Raw genomic sequence first — 22,398 nt, forward strand, 5'->3', positions numbered from 1 at the left:
CGGACATACCTGAGTGGCCGCGATCTAATCCTGTTTACATAAAGTAAGCCTGCTCCCGAGCAGGTTTACGCTTACGGATCTGTTGCTATGACAGCAAGTCCCGGATGAGCTTCGGAGAACCGAACGATCCAAGATCACGCAAAATCGTCAACAATCAAATCCGGCTAACTTACTTAGCGAGGTACGAAGAACGGACCCCTGCTCTGGATGATTCAATATGTCACTTGTCTCTTTGAGATTGTCATTGTTATTGTTCTAAATAAAGTTCATTTGAAAAACAAAAACAAAAAAACCCGAATTTGGACAGCCTTCGGCGCGTCACTGTGACGTAATCGGTCTACAAATGCGGCCTCAGGAGGATGCAGCGCATGAATTTGGACCCCTGAATTGGGGTCACAGAAAGAACAGGAGTTTTTATCACCAGCAGAACGACGTGTGAGATTCTTTGGAAGGGTCACATGGTTGTAGTCTGTACTTGTTACTAACTTGTATTGCTGAACTGTAATGATGTGATCACACTGAAAAACCAAAGATTTCAAATCCACAGTTTTTGACATATAAATACAGCACAAGTACACGAAACCTGTACATTGGTACTCCAGTAAATGTACTGTGAAGGTGTGCCCCCCAGTACCCACGTGACAGCACCTGTCACGTGACTCAGACGACCAGGATGAGGTTTGTGGGATTGATCAGTTAGCGCGAGCGCCCTGACAGACCGGACTGAGGGCTGAGGGCCCTCGACAGTGTAGGTGCTGACGTCATGGGGGGGGGGGGGCTTCCTTCGGTCGGATTGAACTCCATTTCCCATGCTGCCCCGCGCATCATCGCTGCTACTGCTGAGCCGCAGCTTCAGTTACCGAAGATCCGCGGACCTGAAGGAGGACAGTGACCGAGGCTGCGCTCACGCCGGGAACGCGGACAGACTGTGGAACGGACGGACAGGACAGGTGAGACCCGCACAGGTGAGCCCGGACACCTGGCAGCAGCTCCTCTCTGCCCGTGTCCGAGCGCGAGGACAGCCTGTTCTCTAACGCCAGCATCACAGGCTTTTATTGTGAAGGAGCCATAGCCCGTCACCTTATTCTGGAGGAGATGCAGTATTTATACCTGTACTACTGCAGTATTTATACTGGTACAATAGCAGTGTTGATAGCATTAATACTGCAGTATTGATTCTAATAATTCTGTGTTATTTATATTAATTCTATCACAGTATCTATACTAGTGAGTCTGTAGTATTTAAACCAGTACTACTACAGTATTCCTACTGGTTTAAAGACAGTAGCAGCGTTCCTACAGTATTTACAGTATTTGAAGTATTATTGTAGTAATTGTTCAAATGTTCCTGCAGTGTTCTTACTTAGTTACTTACTGGAGTATTTATTAAGGTGGTATTGCAATATTTTTTGTAGTACTAATGTAGTATTTATTGTAGAATTACTACAGTAGTAGTACAATTAGTACAGTGCAACTAGTAATGCAGCGTTTTCAGATTGTACTGCAGTATTTATATCACTGTAAAGACAGTATTTACTCATGTATTACTACAGGATGTAGTCCAGTATTATTGTAGTATTTATTGCAGTATTACTGTGATATTTATGCTGGCACAACTGCAGGAATTACACAGATGGTACTGCAGTCTTGGCATCACTGGTAGTACTGCTAGATGTGATATTTGGAATAGTCTTACTGCAGTGTTTTTAATGTGTACGTGTTTTTGTCTTCAGGAGCTTTTCCTGAGGTTGTTGGCATTGCGGGGTCAGAGGTCACGGTCCCATGTGGTCTGGTAGAAGATGAAACAACATGACTTTGGACAGAGCGAGTCGGGGTCCTCCTGCAGCGCTCTGCCGGGGTCGCAGGTCAGTACTTGAGCACAGCCACTCAGGAGCGCAGCATTATTGCATCGATATTGAATTTGGGAGCGCAGTGAAGCCAGGTCACCTCAGCAGCGATCACTGATCAATACTTCCTATTGATCATTGGAAAAACCCAGAGCCAGGTCAGAGTGGAAGCAGGAACACCAATGGACATTCCAGGTGTTCCTAATAAAGTGACCACTGCACCAGAAATCATGGCCAAAGCGATCGATCAGTGTTCATCAGTGTGCCTGATGAACTCATGAAAGCCTCTGCGGACCAGAATATCTGAGTAATCAATAAATAACTGATCAGATTCAATCAATACATTATGTGATCAGAAATCAGCCAGGAAACGTGAGCGTCGGCTTCAAAATAAAAGTTTCTGCTGCACTGCTGAATAAAAAACAGACAAAGCTGCAGTCTGTTTATATAATGAAGCCCCGCCTACTCCTGATGCTGAGGACCCCGCTGTGTGATTGGCTGAGGCTCTGAGTCTGAGGGACTATGAGGCACCTGATTGGCCGAGGGCGAGTGAATGGAAGTGATGTGTGTGGGCATCACGAGGCAGGAACGTGAGCTCTGCACGTGCTCAGTAGATGCAGCTCTGCTGCTGAGGGAGCTGCTGTGAGTGAGCGCGTTCAGAGAGGAGGCTGCAGTTCACACACACACAGATTTGTCTCTCTTTAAGGACCCTCAGTCACATGATGCTAGTCCTGAAACACAAGGAGACACACATTGGTCCTGTTACCATGGTTACCTGAAGGTTTGCGGCAAACCGCTGACAGCCAATCAGAGAGCATCAGTGTGTTTGGGGACCAGTTTGGGTTTTAGACTTTTAAATGCTGAAGACACAGAGACTGTAGAAGTTGTAAAGGTGTCTACTGTGTGTGCGTGTGTGTGTGTGTGTGTGTGTGTGTGTGTGTGTGTGCGTGGTCAGGTTTCACTGGAGGACAGATCGACTGACTGCCACTGTGAAAAGCTGGAGGAGGGCGGAGCTAAAGATGAAGAACAGAGCAAAGGTGGAGAGGATGACAGGTAACATCCCCCCCACACATACACACACACACACACAGATTTGTTTTGCTATGATTGTGAGGACACAGGGGCAGGTGAGCATGAAGTGATTTAAAAAACATTTGGAGATAACGCTCACAGGGTTGTCAGAAATAAAGGCCGGGGGCCGTAATCGGCCCGGCAGAGACTCGTGTGGCCCACAGTGTGAATATGACGTCATATATGAGTCACAGAGCAGCAGGAAGCAGGGGAGGATTCAGGGCGGGGCTACACACTGATTGACAAGCTGCTCATTGACAGTCCTCATCTGCACCCTCTGCAGCTCAGGTATACATTCTACAAAGCATCACACATCCCTCAGAGGCAGGCAGGTGCACTCAACTGTGTGTTTCTCCTCAGGTGGGATCATCCCGTCGACAGTGCCGGGTTCTTCTCCTTCATGACATTTAATTGGCTGACTCCTCTGGCCATGTGCGCCCGCAGGAAGAAACAGCTCCTATTGGACGATGTCTGGGCTGTGTCGCAGCGGGAAAGCTGCCATGACAACAGCATGAGGTGGGATGAGCTAGTGAAAGCGTGTATTCAAAGCCTTTGGTCTGTATGTGTGTGTTATTGTGAGACTGTGTGTCCACAGGCTGTGGGCTCTCTGGGAGGAGGAGCAGAGGTCAAAGGGCACAAGCGCCTCTCTGTGTTCAGTTGTCTGGGCGTTCTGTAGGAGACGCCTCCTGCTCTCCATCCTCTGCCTCGCCGTCACTCAGGTGGCTGGGTTCAGCGGGCCGGTGAGAACCTCAGAGCCAGAATCACAATTGCTTTACTGCCATCAGACTGCCATGGTGTAATCAGTGACTCCGCCCCCCACAGGCGTTCGTGGTGAAGCGTCTGCTCGAGTACACCCAGCAGGAGGAGGCCGACCTGGGCTACGGGCTGCTGCTGGTTCTGGGTCTCCTCGCCGCGGAGCTGGTGCGGTCCTGGTCTCTGGCTCTGACCTGGGCCCTGAACTACCGGACCGGGACCAGACTGAGGGGAGCCATCCTCAGCCTAGCCTTCCAGAAGATCCTGCGTCTGCGCAGCGTCAGGGACAAGTCTGTGGGACAGGTGTGGTTACCTGACTGTGTGCTGACTTTAATACTCTTATTGTTTTCACTTTCACTCTGCTGTCATCTTTTGCTTCCTTCCTGTCAGCTGGTGAACATGTGCTCCAGTGACGGTCAGAGGATGTTTGAGGCAGCAGCCGTGGGCAGTCTGCTAGCAGGAGGCCCCCTGGTGGCCGTCCTCGGTGTTGCCTACAATCTGTTCATCCTGGGACCGACCTCTCTGCTGGGCTCCACTGTCTTCATCCTTTTCTACCCGACCATGGTCAGTACCTTTAAAACTCGCTGAGTCCGACCGAGTCTTTGACTTTTTGTGAGCCGCCTGTGCTCACCTGACTACACCTGTGTTCTTCTAAATGATTACTCTTGAACCCTTTCATGCATGAATCATGACAACCGCAATCAAGATTTTTTCTTAAGTATTTTTATTCACCTTTAGGCATAAAAAAAGATTTTTGAACTTCATTTTTTAAACATGTACTTTTCAAAGCCTTTTTTACACGTCCACAACATCACCTTTGGAGTGGGTGGCAGGGTGTGGAGTGACACATCAGTGTCCAATGTAGTGGTTTATGTGCAAGTATGGAATCAACACTGACACAAATGCAAGAAAACAGCCTTTAAACAGCTGTGCACTGTAGTGACCACTATGTGTGAAAGGGTTAAAGGCAGTGTGAGACGGCGCTGTGACTGTAAGCTGTTTCTGTCCTTAAACGAGCCTCAGACGTGCTACAGGCGCACCTGTACAGCCCGATCTAGTGTATTGATGGCGATGTATTGATCTGCCATTAGATGTTCAGCTCGAGGATGACGGCGTATTTCAGGAGGAAGGGCACGGCCGTCACCGACAGGCGTGTTCAGAAGATGAACGAGATCCTCAGCTACATCAAGTTCATCAAGATGTACGCCTGGGTCAAAGCCTTCTCGCAGGACGTCCACCGTACGAGCTCACCTCACACGCGCTCAGCTGTCGCCACGGTAACACGGCCGCACACTGATCATGTCTGTGTTTCCTCTCAGGGATCCGGGACGAGGAGCGCAGGATCCTTGAGCTTACGGGATACTTCCAGAGCATTACAGTGGGCGTGGCTCCCATCGTTGTCGTCATCGCCAGCGTGGCGACATTCTCCGCCCACATGTTGCTAGGATACGACCTGACAGCTGCTCAGGTACCGCAGTTCATTTCCCCTCTGTGTCAGTTACCTGTTAACAGTCTGGTATGATAACAGACGCCCTTTCCCGTCACCCATCCAGGCCTTCACCGTGGTAACGGTGTTCAACGCCATGACCTTTGCCCTGAAGGTCACACCGTTCTCTGTCAAGTCGCTGTCCGAGGCCTCCGTTGCTGTGGAAAGATTCAAGGTTGGCTATTGACTTCGTGCACCTATGCCTGCATGCTGCATGTTCACAGGAACACCTGCATACACCTGTGCCTCCTGATCTCATCTATGCCCTGCCCTCCTTCCTCAGAGTCTCTTCCTGTTGCCTGAGGTCGATGGGGTCCGAGCGCTGCCCACCAACCCTCAGGTTGCCGTGGAGATTAGCGGTGCCAGTCTGGCGTGGGAAGGAGGTGGACAGAGCGCTCAACCCAGTCCGAGTGTGGGAGGGGCCAGCAGACACCGACAGAGGGAAAAGTAAACCCACAAGCTCGTGTTGATCAGCTGTATTGATCTGCCCTGATCGCTGATGCACTCAGGTGTGTGTTTGCTGGTGTCCAGGTGCAGAGACTCGGCCGTCATCCAGGAAGAGGACGAGGAGGATGTGAAGGACTCCCTGCTGAGAGGAAGAGAAGGAGGAGAGGAGAGAAGTCCGGAGGAGGAAGACGGGGAGGTGTGTCCTCCATTGCTGCCCACCCCCTCCATCCCTCAGCGGCTGCAGAGCACGCTGCACAACATAAACCTGAGCATCCAGCAGGTATCCACCAATCAGTCACACCTTAGCCCAAGTGGGTGCGTGGCATCAGTAGCATCTGAGCCTGTGTGGGGGTGGGGCATCACTCACACCTGTCTGTCTGTCTTCTCAGGGGAAGCTGCTCGGCGTCTGTGGGAGTGTCGGCAGTGGAAAAACTTCGCTTGTTTCAGCTATCTTGGGACAGGTGATGTCTCCTTTCCCTGCTTTTGCCATGGTGATCAGTGTTGGTTGTTGGCGATTATCGGTCAATTACTAAATATTGACGTGTTGGCAGATGATGGTGCTGGAGGGCAGCGTGGCGGTCAAAGGAAGGCTGGCATATGTGGCCCAGCAGGCCTGGATCCTGAACGCCACGCTCAGAGACAACATCCTGTTTGGGCTGCAGTATCAGGAGGACAGGTGAGGCAGAGACACCTGCACATCACACATGACACACTGAGCAGGACGCCAAATAGGAAGTGACATCGCCCAGTCAACAGAAACCCTTCTGTTGTTCCACACTAACCCCGCCCCCTCTCTGCAGGTATCAGTCCGTCCTCAGTGCCTGCTGCCTCAGACCCGACCTCGCTCTTCTGCCCAGCGCTGACCTCACAGAGGTGACATCACTTCCTGTGTAACTGTGCGTAGATAGAAGGTTCTGGATGCTATGTTGCTGTTTTCCTCCAATCAGATCGGAGAGCGTGGTGCCAACCTGAGTGGTGGGCAGCGGCAGCGAATTAGCTTGGCCCGCGCCCTCTACAGTGACCGGGACGTTTACATCCTGGATGACCCGCTAAGCGCCCTTGACACCCACGTGGCCAGCCACATCTTCCACAACGCCATCAGGAAGCAGCTTCGCCACAAGACCGTCATCTTCGTCACCCACCAGCTGCAGGTGAGCATGCTCGCCACCACTGAGCTTTGCTGCAGGTGGTTACCATGGAAATGACCTCTGTGTGTGTGTGGGGGGGGGGGCAGTATCTGGTGGACTGTGATGATGTCATCTTGATGAGAGAGGGGAGTATTGTGGAACAGGGTAACCATGACAACCTGATGAAACTCAGTGGAGACTATGCCGCCATGTTTAACCTCTTCCTGCTTGGAGACAAACCACACATTGAGGTACCTGCCTGTAGCTCATCTCTCTGTCTCACCTGTCTGTATCTCACATGTCTCTCTCTCACCTGTCTGTATCTCACATGTTTCACTTGTCTGTATCTCACATCTCTCTGTCTCACCTGTCTGTATCTCACATGTCTCTGTCTCACCTGTCTGTATCTCACATGTCTCTGTCTCACCTGTCTGTATCTCACATGTCTCTGTCTCACCTGTCTGTATCTCACCTGTCTCACATGTCTGTATCTCACGTCTCACCTGTCTTTCTCACCTGTCTGTATCTTATGTCTCTGTCTCACCTGTCTGTATCTAACATGTCTCTGTCTCACCTGTCTGTATCTCACTTTTCTGTATCTCACCTGTCTCACCCCTCTGTCTCACCTGTCTGTATCTCACATGTCTCTGTCTCACCTGTTTCAGGCTCCGAGCAAGAAGAATGGCGGCTCTCAGAGGAAATCAGCGGACACTAAACCAGGATCAGTGAAGAAGAACATGTTTCAGGCTCCGAGCAAGAAGAATGGCGGCTCTCAGAGGAAATCAGCGGACACTAAACCAGGATCAGTGAAGAAGAACATCCCGGTCGTCAAGGACAACGGTAGGATTTTTGAATCTGCTTTATTGAAAGTTTCTTAGTGACACAGCGTTCAGGTAAATTAAAGGAGCGACCTTCTGTCTCTGTTTCTGTCCCATTTCCTGGTCATGTGACCCTAAAGGGGAGGAGCAGCAGTACGGGGCCGTGGTGTGGCCTGTGTTCCAGGTGTACATGTCAGCATGTGGTGGCTCCGCCTCCTGCCTGCTGATCGTGGCCCTGTTTGTCCTGAATGTGGGAAGCTCTGCCTTCTGCCATTGGTGGCTCAGTTACTGGATCAATCAAGGCAGCGGGGTCCGTCTCCTCCTATCTGCTCTCCGCCTCTCACCTCCTCCTGTCCCCTGCTCTCCCTCTGACTCCTCTTTCTCCGCTTTTCCCAGAACACCACGGTAACCCTTGGCAACAGTTCGACAGTAAGTATCAGCATGAGAGATAATCCCATGATGCAACAGTACGCCGCCATTTACGCCTCCTCAATGGGAGTCATGTTGCTCTTCAAACTCATCAGAGGGGTCGCCTTCGTCAAGGTCAGAGTTCAGCCCAGGTCCACTCTGGCCTGTTGCCGCAGTTGCTATCAGCCTGCTTGTAAAATACTGGTTACCACGGTTACAGCAAGCCTGTTGTTACAGCGTGGTCTTTGTGGTCTCTCCTCAGGGAACCCTCCGAGCTTCCTCTAAGCTGCATGATGAGCTCTTCCATAAGATCCTGCGTTGCCCCATGAAGTTCTTTGACACGACTCCCACGGGACGGATCCTCAACCGCTTCTCCAAGGACATGGATGAAGGTGACGGTGGGACTGGAGGGTCTGAGCTGCTGTTCGGGTCCAGGGTCTAACCGAGTCCCGGTCTCCTCTGTTTCCTTCTAGTCGACACTCGTCTGCCCTTCCAAGTGGAGATGTTCATCCAGAACGTGATCCTGGTCTTCTTCTGCCTGGGCGTGATCAGCTGTGTTTTCCCGTGGTTCCTGGTGGCCGTGGGTCCTCTGGTCCTGCTCTTTGCGGTGCTCCACAGCATCTCCAGGGTCTTCATCCGGGAGCTGAAGCGGCTGGACAATGTGACAATGTCTCCCTTCATGTCCCACATCACCTCCAGCATCCACGGCCTGGCCACACTGCAGGCCTACGATCGAGGCCGCGACTTCCTGCACAGGTCTGGGTCGGACCGACCGTATGACCCACTCTGACGTCAGGGATGTAGATGTGACTGTTGACTGTGCTGTTGTTTCCAGGTACCAGGTGTTGCTGGACCAGAACCAGGCCCCGTTCTACCTGTTCAGCTGTGCGATGCGGTGGCTGGCTGTGCGCCTGGACATCATCAGTGTGGCTCTGATCAGCATCACAGCTCTGATGATGGTTCTGATGCATGGAAAGATCTCCCCTGCCTACGCCGGCCTTGCTATCTCCTACGCCGTGCAGGTAACTTTAACCTTTAAGCCTTTGCAGATGTGATGTGATGGCGTTACAGGTCATCGGTGGAGTAATGTCCAACGGTCGTCCAGGTCATGAAAATGACCGACAGTTAGAGTCGAGATCGATGCTAAGCTGCTGTCAGAGAGCGCTCTGTAAAGAAAACCAGCCCCACTGTTGGCTCAGTGCTCACGGCTGATTCGACTGAAGCTGATGTGCTGAAGCACAAACCAGACTACGGAAACCTGCAGCTTTAGTGAGAGAAACATGAGAGCTCAGTATAACGTGTCAGGGAGAGTTGCACTTGGTGGAGAAAGCCTTGTTGGTGCACAGCAGTGAGATGTTGCTTGTAGTTGGTGAGCAGCTTTGCACACAGCTCAGGAGGATTTTGGCCCACTGCTTTGTACAGAAATTCTTTCAGTTTCAGATCCCCACACAGGATGTTCTAGTCCAAGACTGTACGGTACGTGGCTCCATCCATCAGCCCCGTACCAAAGAATGCTGCCACCTCCGTGTCCGACTGTGGGGATGGGCTGATCATCTGACAGCAGCACTTTCTTCCAAGGTTCTCTGAATCATTAGGATGTTGTCTGTGTGTTAGCGATGGTGTTCTTGGTGGCTGTGGAGCCAGATGCCTTCAGCTCATTAACAAGCCCTGCCTGAGTGCTTTTGGGCTGATCGAGAGTCCTGTCAGCGTGGGTTCAGAGTTCGGGTCATCACAGGGTCATGTAGCCTTCACAGAGTTCCTGTGAGTGCTAATCAGGCAGCTGGATATGTGCTGATAACACACAGACTTGTCTTTTTGACTATTTTTTTTTTCCAACAATATCTTTATTGCGTTTCAAAATTACATACAGAAATTGGAGTGCTTCCACAGCAAAGGGAACATCCAGGGCAGCTAAATTATTGTACAACAGTCACTCGCCTCCCTGGCAAATCAAACACTTATAAGATGTTAGAGAGCAACAGTGAAGTGGAAGTACAAACTATATGACCAGTAAATAATAACTTAGTCAAACAAAGGAAAAAAAAAAAAAAAACACAACCCAAAAAAAAATAAAAATACATATAATAATAACAATAATAATAATAAGCTCTCTATTTCCAAGGGTTGCTCAACACCAACTCGGTTACACTATTGTGCATGGTTCAAAGTTACAAACTCAAATGTATAAATCACACAGCATTAAAGATCAAGTATAAAAACATTAATTTAGGAAACTGCAGAGGACCACCAACATTTACACCCCATCTGCCCCATCCACCATACTGCCAAGATCCATATTTCCCATATATTGCATAAAGGGACCCCAGATGTTTTGAAAAAGTGGTAGTTTCCCTTGATAATGTAAGTAATTTTTCCATAGGCAAAGTTGTGGACAATTCCTTAATCCAGTTAATGTATTTTGGTTTACTGGTCTTCCTCCATGAGAGTGCTATGACTCTTTTGCCAGCAGTAAACATAGGTCCAGGGCGGTAATTACCTTTCTAGACATAAGATGTCCATCAGGATATAACCCTAAAATAAAAGTTTAGGGTCAAGAGCTAATCGTGTACCCAATATAGTATCCAGAGCTTGTTTAATCTCTTTCCAAAACCGTTGTACTTTATTGCATTCCCAGACACAGTGAAAAACGTCCCTTTCTCCTCACCGCACCTGAAACACAAGTCTGGGGTATCACCATTATACTTATTAAGCTTTTCTGGAGTCACGACGTCCTCATTAGCCAATTATATTGCAATACTTTGAGACTAGTATTGGTAGTTTGTGTTTGTGCTTCAGCACATGCCTCCTCCCAGTTTTGGAGGATAAGTCCTCCCGTAAATCTTCTCTCCAAGCATTAAGTTTTCCCAAAGAAGATTCAGGGATCCCTCTACTAACATATTATATAATTTGGAGATTATTCCTTTTCCAAAGCAATCTCTTTTCATTTCTGTTTCCAGAGTGGAAAACGGAGGGATTGACAAACACTGATTTTGAGATGATCTAATAAAGTTTCTCACTTGTAGATATTTAAACCGATGTTTGCATGGGATATCATACTTGGAAATCAACTCCTCAAATGACATCAAAATCTCACCCTCTGATCCCGCGAGATCCCCTATTGTCTTTAAGCCTTTGTCAGCCCACTTCCTAAAACCAGGGTCTGCTCTGCCTGAGGGAAAAATTGATTACCCCATATTGGGTTAAAGCGTGCGAGGGAGGTGGGTTCACCCAGGTATTTTTAACCTGATACCAGACCATAATCATATTTCTGACTATAGGATTTTTGTCTGTTTTTTCAACATTTTGACTTTCGCTGAGTATAGATACTGGGGAAGGGAAGAGGTACTGAACTGTTTTCCATATTTGTCCAAGGCGGGGGATTTATCTGTAAAATAATACATCATAGTCCTCAATTGGGCTGCCCAATAGTACCAAAGTGGATTGGGACATTTGAGGCCTCCTCTGTCATACGGTAAGTACAAGAGTGATAAACGGAGCCTTGGTCGTCTATCATTCCACAAAAACGTATAAAAATTGTCTTCAGGTGTGAAAATAAGTTAGCAGGGGTGACAATGGGATGTTCTGGAACAGGTACAAAAGTTTGGGCATTATGTTTAATTTGAGAACATTAATTCTCGCTATAAGTGACAAGGGCAAGGGCTTCCATCTATCTAGGGATGAGGTGATTGAGTCTACCATAGGGGTGTAGTTAACTCCAACAATATCTCTCAAACATGGCACTATCTTAATCCCCAGATAAGTAAAACAGTCTACCATTTTGAATTGGAAAGGATTTCCAGCACCCTCCCTCTCTCCTGAGTTAAGTATCATTAGTGAAGATTTTTCTTTGTTCACTTTATATCCTGATATCCGTCCGAATCGTGTAGTAGATCCAGCAAGGCTGGGATAGACTCCTTCAGCATTTTCAAGAAAAGAATAACATCATCTGCAAACAAAGCAATTCTGTGTTCCTGTTGGTTTACCGATAGACCAGTTATGCTCTTATGGGACCGCACCGCAATAATGGCAAACGGTTCAATTGCTAAAATAAACAATAAAGGGGACAAAGGGCACCCTTGCCTACAGCCCGTTTAATTTCAAACGGCTTAGATATAATTCCATTTGTCAGTATTTCAGCATAAGGCTCATTATATAAAAGTCTAATCCACCGACAGAAATTATCCCCACAGCCAAATCTTTTAATATTTCAAATAGATAGGGCCACTCAACTCTATCAAAGGCCTTTTCGGCATCTAATGATAGTAGAGCAGTGTCCGGTTTTCCTCCTGACTATGAAGAATATCCAACACTCTCCTCACATTATGAAATCCCTGTCTGCCCGCAATAAACCCATTCTGATCACAGGTAATTAGATCAGGTAAAGATCTCTCCAGTCTTCGAGCCAAGATTTTGCAAAGTATCTTGAGATCCACATTAAGAAGACTTATTGGTCTTAGGTTACCACATTTATTGCATGGTTTACCAGGTTTGGGCAATAAAGTTATCAGGGCCCCTCTTAATGAAACCGGAAGGATTCCCTTTTCAAATGAATCCGAAAACATGTCAAAAGAGGGACAGCAGTTTAGTTTTAAATGCCCTATAAATTTCTGTCGGCAGCCCATCTGGGCCTGGGGCTTTACCTACTTTCAAATGGTCTATTGCTACAGATATCTCCTCCTTTGTTATAGGTGTATCAAGATCTGCGCTCATTAGTCCTGAAATGCTGGGCAACTGAAGGGTATCCAAGAAGAGATCTTGCTCTTGTCCCATGTGTGTTATGTCTGAGTTATATAACTTTTCAAAATAAACCTTAAAAGTTTCATTAATTCCTAGAGGGTCGACAATAACCTGTCCGTCACTGTTTTCAACTGAGGCAATGTTTTCTCATTCTGTAATTGGCGGAGGCGCCAGGCTAATAATTTCCGGCTTTTCCCTTGATCATAGAGTGTCTGTTTAAGACGTAAAAGATGTGAGGCTGCCTTAGAAGCAGAAAGTTCATTATACTGTGTTCTTAGTAACAGAAGCTTTTGATGGACTCTTGGACAAAAAACTTTGAAAATATTCTCCTCAAGCACCTCGATCTCTGCCTCCAACTTTTTTTGTTTCCTGATAAGTTTGCTTTTGCTCTATAACTTGTGAAGCTAATAATCTGACCCCTTATGTAGGCCTTAAAAGCTTCCCATCTTGAGCAGGGTGATGTTTCATCCCTATTAGTATCAAAAATATGTTTATTTGGTTATCTATGAAAGATATAAATTCTGGGTCCAGGAGCCACTTTTGTTTAAATCTCCACCTAGGGGATCTCTCTTCAGTCTCAGATCTTCATATATTAACGAGTTTGGTGAGTGGTCAGATATTAAAATATTATCATAGTGACAGTCCTTTATTTTATAGCTCAAATTGGTAGAAACTAAAAAGTAATCAATACGCATGAGTATGATTTATGTGTATGTGAATAGCAGGAGTATTTTAAGACCTTAGGGTTCATATCCTCCAAATATCCCTCAGATCAAGTTCCTTCATAAAATGTTGAATAGTTTGCCTACTTTTAGGATGAGAGATCAGTACCCGAGCTCCTATCCAACTCTGGGTTCAACGTACAATTAAAATCCCCTGCCATAATGAGGCTACCAGACAGACATGATACTGTAAGAAAAAGATTATGAAAAAAAACTTTGGGTCACAATGTTCGGAGCGTAGATATTTATCAGGATTATTTTTCCGTAATAAGAGTGCCCTGTAAAATAACATATCTCCCAGCCTTGTCTTTAATAACCTTTGTCACCTGAAATGGTATAGATTTGCGGATCAAGATCATAACACCTCTTGCCTGAGAAGTGAAGGGCGCAGAATATATACTGCCTTGCCACCTCCTCCTAATCTTCGCCTCTTGACTAGACAACAGGTGCGTTTCCTGCAGCAGCATGATATCAGAGTGCATAGAGTTCAGTCTAGACATTACCTGTTTTACCTTATCCAGTTTTTGTAGCCCTCTGCAGTTCCAAGAAGAAATTTTAATTCTTATCCCACCAGACATAACATATAACACTGAATGAGCTTCCCAACACATTTGAGATATTAAAGGATAGAGAAACAAATAATACCTGAATGTCAAAAACCACATCCATAGCAATGAATACTGAATATGCCCCTTTAACTTGAACTTGGGCACCCATTTCCCTCCCCTATACATATTGGCACCTGTCTAACAGCTAAAGGTTGTTCCACCCAAAAGCGAGGATGAACCGACTGTGCCTGAACACTTTCCCTTACCCACTCCGCTATGCGACCAAAAAACTCGTTATTGAATACGATAAGGAAATCAGGGTACTAACAGTGGCTGTAAGCCTCCGGACCAGTAAACAAATAAGTATAACAAACTGGTCTTTCTCTCTCTCCCTCTCACTTCTTTCTAAACTTAAAGCTCAGTAATCATCCCTCCATGCCAGCACACTGTAGTATGACCATGATTACATCATCTCACCCCGGTTCACTTTCCGACCTCAGAGCCTTCACAAAGTTCTCCGCTTCACCTGGCAGGTTAAAGATGCGGGACTGTCCGTTATGTGTCACTATCAGTCGCGCAGGAGGAATCATGCCGTACCGGATACCCATGGAGCGAAGCTGTTGTCTCACGGCGTCAAACTCTTTCTGTCTTTTGTGTACTCCAGTCGCTAAGTCCTCATAGAATCTCACCGGGCGGTTCTTGAAAAGAATCTGTCCCTTTGTCCTGGCAGCTCTTATCACGATCATTTTATCCTTGTAGTTTAGAAACTTCATGATCATAGTCCTTGGTGCAGCGGTATTTGACATATTCTTCTGGCCGACCCGATGTGCTCTCTCCAGCGTCAGAGCGGTTCGTAGCGGCGCCAAGTTCAGAGCCTCTGGTAGCCAGTTTTCCAAGAAAGCGCACGCATCTTCTCCTTCTGCGTCCTCGGGCAGGTTAACAAGTCTCAAGTTAGATCGTCGCGATCTGGTCTCCAGACCAGACTTGTCTTTTAATGGTCTTCTGTGGTGCTGTAGCTCTGTGGTGCAGCTAACATTGGTAACTGCTGCGAGGCTCCATGACCGCCACTGCTGTAAACACACCCTCCACTGCAGTGAACGGAGCCATTCTTCTATTCCACGGCTCTCAGCTGATCCACCTTCCTCAGGATCATCCTCATCCTATGAGACGAGACCTCCATGGAGCGCTCGCTCTCTCTCTCTACAGCAGGCATGTCCAAAGTCCGGCCCGCGGGCCAATTGCGGCCCGCGGTCCAGTTTTAATTGGCCCGCAAGTAATTTTATAAATTGAATAGAATATGGCCCGCAGACTCCAACTTTTGCTTGAGTGTATTGCACTTCTTAGTTTTAACACCAGGGGAGCTGCTGTTGATCAAGGCAGTTGTTCCACCAAAAGGACAATCACAGAAGAAATTTACTCTCAAGTTACTAAACATGGCAGAACCAAAGAAGCGAAAGATAAAAAGTGAATGCAGAAAATTTCAGACAAGGTGGGAGAGTGAATATTTCTTCAAAGAATTCATGGGGAAGTGTATCTGTTTGATCTGCGCTGAAACTGTGGCAGTTATGAAAGAGTATAATTTCTGACGTCATTATGAAACCAAACATCAGGCCTATGCATCCTACACTGGTGCTGAGCGAGAGCAGAAATTAAAGCAAATGCTAGCTCTCCTGCGGGTCAGCAACAGTATTTTTTTTCGTGCTCAAATTGTCCAGGAAAGGGCTCCAATAGCAGCTATGAGGTCGCCCAACTCATCGCAAGACACGGCAAGCCTTTTTCAGATGGAGACCTCATAAAACACTGCCTCGTTAAAGTCACCGAAATAATGCGCCCGGAAAAAGTGCAGGACTTCAACAACGTCAGACTCGTCAGCCAACATTAAACTGCAACTGTGTGATAAAGCTGTGCTTTTGATTTTTACTCCATCGCATGTGATGAGAGCACCGATGCCACAGACGCCGCACAGCTGCTAATTTCTTTGCGGGAGTGGGACGAGAGCACGAGCGCTTTAGGTGAGTAAAATATCTTCCACAGTACCCATGTGTTAATGTGCAGGTACACATGCTTCAAATATCAATAATGCGCATCAATTCTGTCACTACCCTGCTTTTTTGCGCACCGCTTTCTTATATGCGTTTTCTTGTTAACACACAGAGTAAACACCGCTGTGCACAGCGACGCACACGCAAGTCAGCTGATCTCATCTGATGCAGATTTGCTCCTTGGTCAAGTGACATTTGTCCGGATTTTTGCCACGATCAGCACCGCAGCTGGATGGCCCGATTTACATACCCAGCGCAGCTGATACTCACCAGAATAATTGACTAAAATTATATGCACTCCTGTTATTAAGTCCAGTTCAGTCTGTTAATGTTGATAACCGTTTCAAACGAACGTTAATAGGTGTGTTGCTAAGCCTAATAACGTAAATAACAAACTTGAAATGTACCCGTCCCATTTTCCCCTTTATTGTTTTTTCTCTGTGCTGTAAATCTTCTGTCCAAGAAGAAATCTGCTGCTGTTCTGAGAATGAGCTACCAAAGCTTTTTCTGAATAAATCAATAAAGATCCATTTATGGAAAACTGTGATGAAGGCAGTTTTGTCTTTAATTATATTCAACAATATAACACATTTGACCACTTTTAAATGATTTTTAATACAGTAAAGTTAAGGTTATATACCTAATTTCTAGTAAGTGGCCCAGCCCCTCCTATATTTTTATGTATGTGGCCCTCAGCGAAAAAAGTTTGGACACCCCTGCTCTACAGTTATAATGACCTGCAGCAGTGTGCAGAGTGAGCTACTCTGCTCCCATTGGCTGCTTCATTGGCTGATTTAGAGCTAAAGACAGCTAACAGCAGCCCGTGTGTGACATTAACATTAATACTTGGTTGATTGCAGGACCTTTAAGGTAACCGGGTATTTTTGACCTCGCTGCTCACGGACAGTCAATCCAACACAGGTTTCTTCCTCCCCGCTGTCACCAGGTGCTCCTCGCTGAGGATGGCAGTGTGATGCTCTGTGAGATGTTGCTGTTGTGAAACCATGCTGTGTTTGAAATGAAGTAACACTGAGTGGAGGATCATGTGTCAGTTAACAGGTCTGTTCCAGTTCACGGTGCGCCTGGCCTCTGAGACCGAAGCTCGCTTCACCTCCGTTGAACGAATCCATCACTACATCCAGGTATCGTTGCCCCTCGCTCTGCCGCTCACACCCAAGCCCCTCGCTGGGCCTACACTCGGTCAAGTTCTGCTTAGTTTTGGTCGTATTAAAATTCCTCCAAATTAAAAGCACTCGCAGTTTTTTAACACAATCTGAAATGAAACTGCTGGACCAACGATACCTCTAACCTGGATCTCCTACCTTTGTCGGATTCTGGTTCTGATGTGCCGTCTGTGTCTCAGTCCCTGTCCCAGGAGGCGCCGGCCCGGGTCAAAGGTCGAGCCCCGCCGCCCGACTGGCCGCAGGAAGGGAAGCTGGTGATGAAGGAGGTGGAGATGAGGTACCAGGAGAACCTCCCTCTGGTCCTCAACAAGATCTCCTGCACCATCCGACCCAAGGAGAAGGTCGGGATCATTGGCAGAACCGGATCAGGTCGGACCCGAGACAGTGTGTGTTTGTGTGTGTGAGAGTGTGCGTGTTTGTGTCTGTGTGTGTGTGTGTGTGTAGTTCCGCTCCCTGCCTGTAGAGGGCGGTGTGCTGATGCTTGCCGTGTTTCTGCAGGTAAGTCGTCTCTGGGCGTGGCCTTGTTCCGGCTGGTGGAGTGCTCTGGTGGCTCCATCTTGATCGACGGCGTGGACATCAGTGACATCGGGTTGGCCGACCTTCGTAGCAAACTGTCCATCATCCCTCAGGACCCGGTGCTGTTCAGTGGCACCGTCAGGTAGGAGCACCTGAGAGCACCTGAGGCGCTTCGCGCCCATGAGGAGGTGTCACACTCAGACTATGTGTGTGTTTCAGGTCCAACCTGGACCCGTTTAACCAGTACAGTGAGGAGAAGATCTGGGACGCCCTGGAGAGGAGTCACATGAAGGAGTGTGTGAGTGTCACGGTGCTTCCTGTTTACCACACGCCATTCTTCTTCTTCAGCAACAAGTGTTCGTAACGCTGACATCACTGACCGTCATGTGCTCCTCAGGTGTCCCAGCTGCCCCTGAAGCTGGAGTCAGAGGTGGTGGAGAACGGAGAAAACTTCTCGGTGGGGGAACGTCAGCTGCTGTGCGTGGCCCGAGCGCTGCTGAGACGGTGCAAGGTGAGAACCTTAGAGGTCAGAGTGGCTCCGCCCCTGGCTAGGGATGGGTACCGGTGACCGGTGTCTGACATAAACAGTAGTAACCAGACCGAAAAGCAGCGCACATTTCGGTGCTTTATTTTCCTGAGATGTCATACACTTTGGATTCTAGACAATCATTTTACCTTTCCAAGGATAGTAGGCGGGGCCAGGTACGTACGTTCTTTTAGAGCAAGGTGAACTAGCAAACACCGTCGTAGTTACATGCGGCTGTCTTCTTGTTTGATGGCAGATACTCCCTTCACCCTGGCCAAAAAGGCTCAAGTGACCAAAGAAAAAGTGGGAAACAGCTAAACATGAGAGGTTTTTGGACAAAGTTTGTTTTTTTCCATTGTTTAAGCACTGCTTCCAGCCAAGAGTGAGACCATAGCTGTATCCCAAAACGTCGGCTGCATCCTTCGGAGGACCCGGCCTTCGCGGTCTACGTGGGCCGGGTCCTTCAAAGACCGAGAAGGCCAGAAGTGCGAGGCTGTGAAATGGGACGGTCTAGCCTTCAGATTTGCGTCACCGCTGTGTTGGTGGAGTTTAATAAACTCGGCCGTCTGCTCCTTGCTATCTAAAATATAACAGGACACTGGTGTAAACTCTCGACCGTCTCACACTTCTGTTTAATCAGTTTTCTGTTTAACGTTTATTCAGCTGTGTGAAAATCCCGGAGGAACCCACCCGATGGATTAATAAAGTTTTATTTAATCTAATAATCTAATAACTTTGATCTCAGCCAAACAGATTTACTCCGGAACAAATAAAACACCGAAAAAAGCCAAACAATTACATTTTTAAGTTATCCGAGTGACTTATATATCATGTTTAACCTGAGTAGCGAAAGAGCGGGGGTCTAAAAACGATGAAGCCGGGAGTCTGCTGCTCTCGCCGGCTGGAGTGACCATTGAACCCCCGGCTTGCTATCGAGCGGGTGGGTAACAAACGTCTCCGAAAACCTCGGCACAATTTTGCAAATATGTGATGTCTTGATAAACCAAGCAGATATTTGTAATTTGCACAGCTACTTTCTCGCCTGAAAATATGTTAAAAGTTTATTTTGTGACCCAGAAAGATTAATAAGACTAATTTTAAAACTTAGTAGCTGCCGCCATTGTTGGCAGCTGAAATTTGGCTGGGCCGCGCTATGAATTCTGGGATATGGTGGGCCACGAAGGACACACCCAACCCATCCTTCAAATTCGGGGAAATGAAGGACGCATTTGTCGGCCGCATTTGAAGGAGTCGACGAATTGGGACAGCCTTCGTCGCCTGGCTGTGACGTAATCGGCCTTCAAATGCGGCCTCCGGAGGATGCAGCCGACGTTTTGGGACACAGCTCATATATGCCCTACAGCTGCAGAAAAGGCTAACATTATTATCTTTTTACAAAAAAACAGCTAAACATGAGAGGTTTTTGGACAAAGTGTGTGTTCTTCATTCTTCATTCGGTTCGAGCACCGTTTAAGCACCGGAACCGTTTCAAAAGTACCGGTTTGGTACTGGTATCGGATAAAACCTAAACGATACCCATCCCTACCCCTGGCCTGTCCTCTGTCTCTGACCGGTTCGTTCTTCTCTCAGGTACTGATCCTGGACGAGGCGACTGCAGCCATGGACGCCGAGACAGACGCTCTGATCCAGGAGACCATCAGGAGCTCGTTCCACCACTGCACCACCCTGACCATCGCTCACCGCCTCCACACTGTCCTGGCCTCCGACCGCATCATGGTGCTCAACCAGGGGCAGGTACGGCCAATAGGTGTTCAGCTGGTTGTTAGTGAGCAGATCAGCGAAAACAGGTTAAGGCTTCAGTCACACGTTAGTTTGAAGGTTAGCTCCGCTAACATTCTACCTGCTCTGCCTCCTTGTCTCTGATTGGTCCAGGTGGTGGAGTTCGACGAGCCGTCCAAACTGCTGGCCAATGAGAACTCACGGCTGTGTTCGATGCTGGCCGCCGTGGAAAACAAGATCTCGGTGCGAGGATAAGGACAAAGAAGCTGCTGTACTGTAACTGACCTCAGGGTGGCGCTCGCGGGCATCGCTCTGACTTACTGTTGCTTTTTTGCGACATTCTTCTCTCGAATCATGTGACCGTCGTTTTTATGACCTGATGTGAAGCAGGTCTGTGCTCACTGAAGTGCTTTAAACATCTGTCACATGTTGTCTGGTGGGTGGGGCTAAAGGACGCTGTACTTTAATCTCCTTTGTTGTTTTTATCGATGTTGTTTCGCCTCGACTGCGGTTTCCTTTGATCCAGAAGCTGATCAGCTATTTATGAATTTGTTCAGAATGTAAAGAGGACTGTTTTTATTCTAACCTGACACACGTGAGCTTCTCTACATTTTTATAGTCTCTTTTTTGCACGTTTGTGTAGATTTGATTTTTAGTTCGTAAAGTGAAGCCTGTGCTGCCCTCTAGAGGAGAAGCACAGTAAGTACATATTAGTCCGGTTGGACTGTTAATGACTCTGTAACTTGTTTGATATCAGTGAAAAATGCAGCTTTTAATCTCAGAGCGCGGCCGCTTTGTGTTTGCGTAGCGGCTGTGCTCAGGCTTCGTGTTGGTGGCTCTGTGATCAGACATCATGATATTTACTGCAGAACACGCAGGAAGTGCCCATGCACATGAAAACAGTGATTTATTAAGCCTGATGTTTCTGTTTCCTCCGTTTATGGAGTTTCTTTTTCTCTTAAACGTCTTTATTTAATGTGAAAATTAGAAAACGATGCTGACTCCAGCGTGCGGGGCTCGAGCTCGGGCTGTGCACATGTCAGCGTGTCTCTGTAGCTGTTCCTATAAATAAACTACTGACTTTAACTCCACCTGTCCTCCTTACTTCCTGTCATGTGGTCACTGCTCGATGTTCACGTTTGAAATTTCTAACGAGTTCAAGCTCCTCTGAAAACTTACATCACAGGTTTTTCTACTCTTGGATCTGGATGATGTCACAGAGAGGCTCCACCCACCTGCAGTACGACAGACCTTCTGTTTTTGAGAAGCAGCCAATCAGAGGAACATTGTCTTCAAGGGGGCGGAGCTGAATCAGCTTCTTTTAAACTACAGATGAAACGAAGGGCTGTACTGGCCACTTTCTTAGGTATGGCACTTGTAGCTCCTTTTGCTTTCAGAGCTGGTTTCATTCTCCATGGCTCACAGTCTGAGGATGTTTAAAGACACGTTATCTGCCCGTCATGGTCAGACAATACAAGATCTATTACAGCTCTAAAACTCAGGCCAGACACGAGATTATCAAAATAAAACAGGAAGTTACTGACTAAACGTGGAGAAAGGACTGTGACACAGAAGCATACAGACTACAAAAATAAGACGAGACTCACAAAATATAGCAGACACATAAATAATGGGAATCAACAACATACTGAGAAATCAAGAATACACTGAAACCTCACATCAAACACTCAAAGAGTCATCGAGTTTCACCCGAGCATCATCTTTCATGAACCCCAGATGTCAGCCTAATGTGTACCTTAATCAAGCCAGGTAATAACAACGTGCCAGAACATGCGAAAGTAACATGACGAAACTCTGTTCAGACAGTGAATGGACTTATATAGCACTTCTCTACTCTCTCAGATTATTGCAAGTGCTCTATACAACATGCCACATTTTCTCTAAACTGAGGGCTTCCTAACTACATCCATACTCTTGACCTGCTGACTGAAGGATCACACAGGAATCGAACCACTAACCTTCCGATCAGTAGGTGACCTGCTCTACCTCCTGAGCTACAGACACCCAGTGGTAAATATGAGTAAACCCTCCCTAGGTTTTGGATAAAGTGTACACTCACAAACCTGTCAAACCTGCATTTGAAACATTGGCTACCATAGCAGTATAGTATTGCAACATGGCATTTGGGTCTTCTAACTAAAATAGGAAAACAGGAACATAAATAGTGCCATCATTGCCAGACCTGGCCCACATCTGGCTGACATACACCCTGCCATGACACCAGTCAGTCAGAAGTGCCAGCTTGATGCCGGATCCGGGCCAGACCTGTTTTCCATGAGCCTGGGCCACATACACCAAACCATAATCAGGCCAGATGTGGCATGACATCACATAGACAGTGTCATCTATGCCAGGCCTGGCCCATATCTGAATGACATACCACTTATCATGCCAGAAGTCAGCCA

General features: G+C 47.4%; 1 protein-coding gene across 2 annotated transcripts; it reads left to right on the forward strand.

The window, feature by feature from the left end:
• The first annotated feature begins 792 nt into the window (after positions 1-792).
• Positions 793-21,076, forward strand: abcc5 (ATP-binding cassette, sub-family C (CFTR/MRP), member 5). Of its 2 annotated transcripts, XM_031759001.2 has the most exons (31): positions 793-950; positions 1,734-1,865; positions 2,803-2,900; positions 3,113-3,206; positions 3,279-3,434; positions 3,514-3,658; positions 3,741-3,974; positions 4,062-4,235; positions 4,763-4,910; positions 4,991-5,139; positions 5,225-5,332; positions 5,441-5,604; positions 5,689-5,884; positions 5,994-6,065; positions 6,156-6,280; positions 6,405-6,477; positions 6,552-6,755; positions 6,839-6,982; positions 7,478-7,571; positions 7,690-7,859; positions 7,946-8,092; positions 8,220-8,349; positions 8,431-8,713; positions 8,793-8,979; positions 17,059-17,148; positions 17,370-17,559; positions 17,689-17,848; positions 17,926-18,004; positions 18,104-18,217; positions 19,823-19,987; positions 20,126-21,076. In XM_031759001.2, exons 2-31 carry the CDS (start codon positions 1,810-1,812, stop codon positions 20,225-20,227), a joined length of 4,251 nt encoding a protein of 1,416 aa, XP_031614861.2. In that variant the 5' UTR covers positions 793-950; positions 1,734-1,809; the 3' UTR covers positions 20,228-21,076. The 2 variants fall into 2 exon arrangements, with proteins under 2 accessions (XP_031614861.2, XP_031614862.2); XM_031759002.2 differs by lacking the exon at positions 3,113-3,206 and having other exon boundaries at positions 794-950.
• Positions 21,077-22,398: the final 1,322 nt, after the last annotated feature.

This window comes from Oreochromis aureus, linkage group 14 (genome assembly GCF_013358895.1).
Source record: "Oreochromis aureus strain Israel breed Guangdong linkage group 14, ZZ_aureus, whole genome shotgun sequence".
In the NCBI taxonomy this organism is placed as follows: domain Eukaryota; kingdom Metazoa; phylum Chordata; class Actinopteri; order Cichliformes; family Cichlidae; genus Oreochromis; species Oreochromis aureus.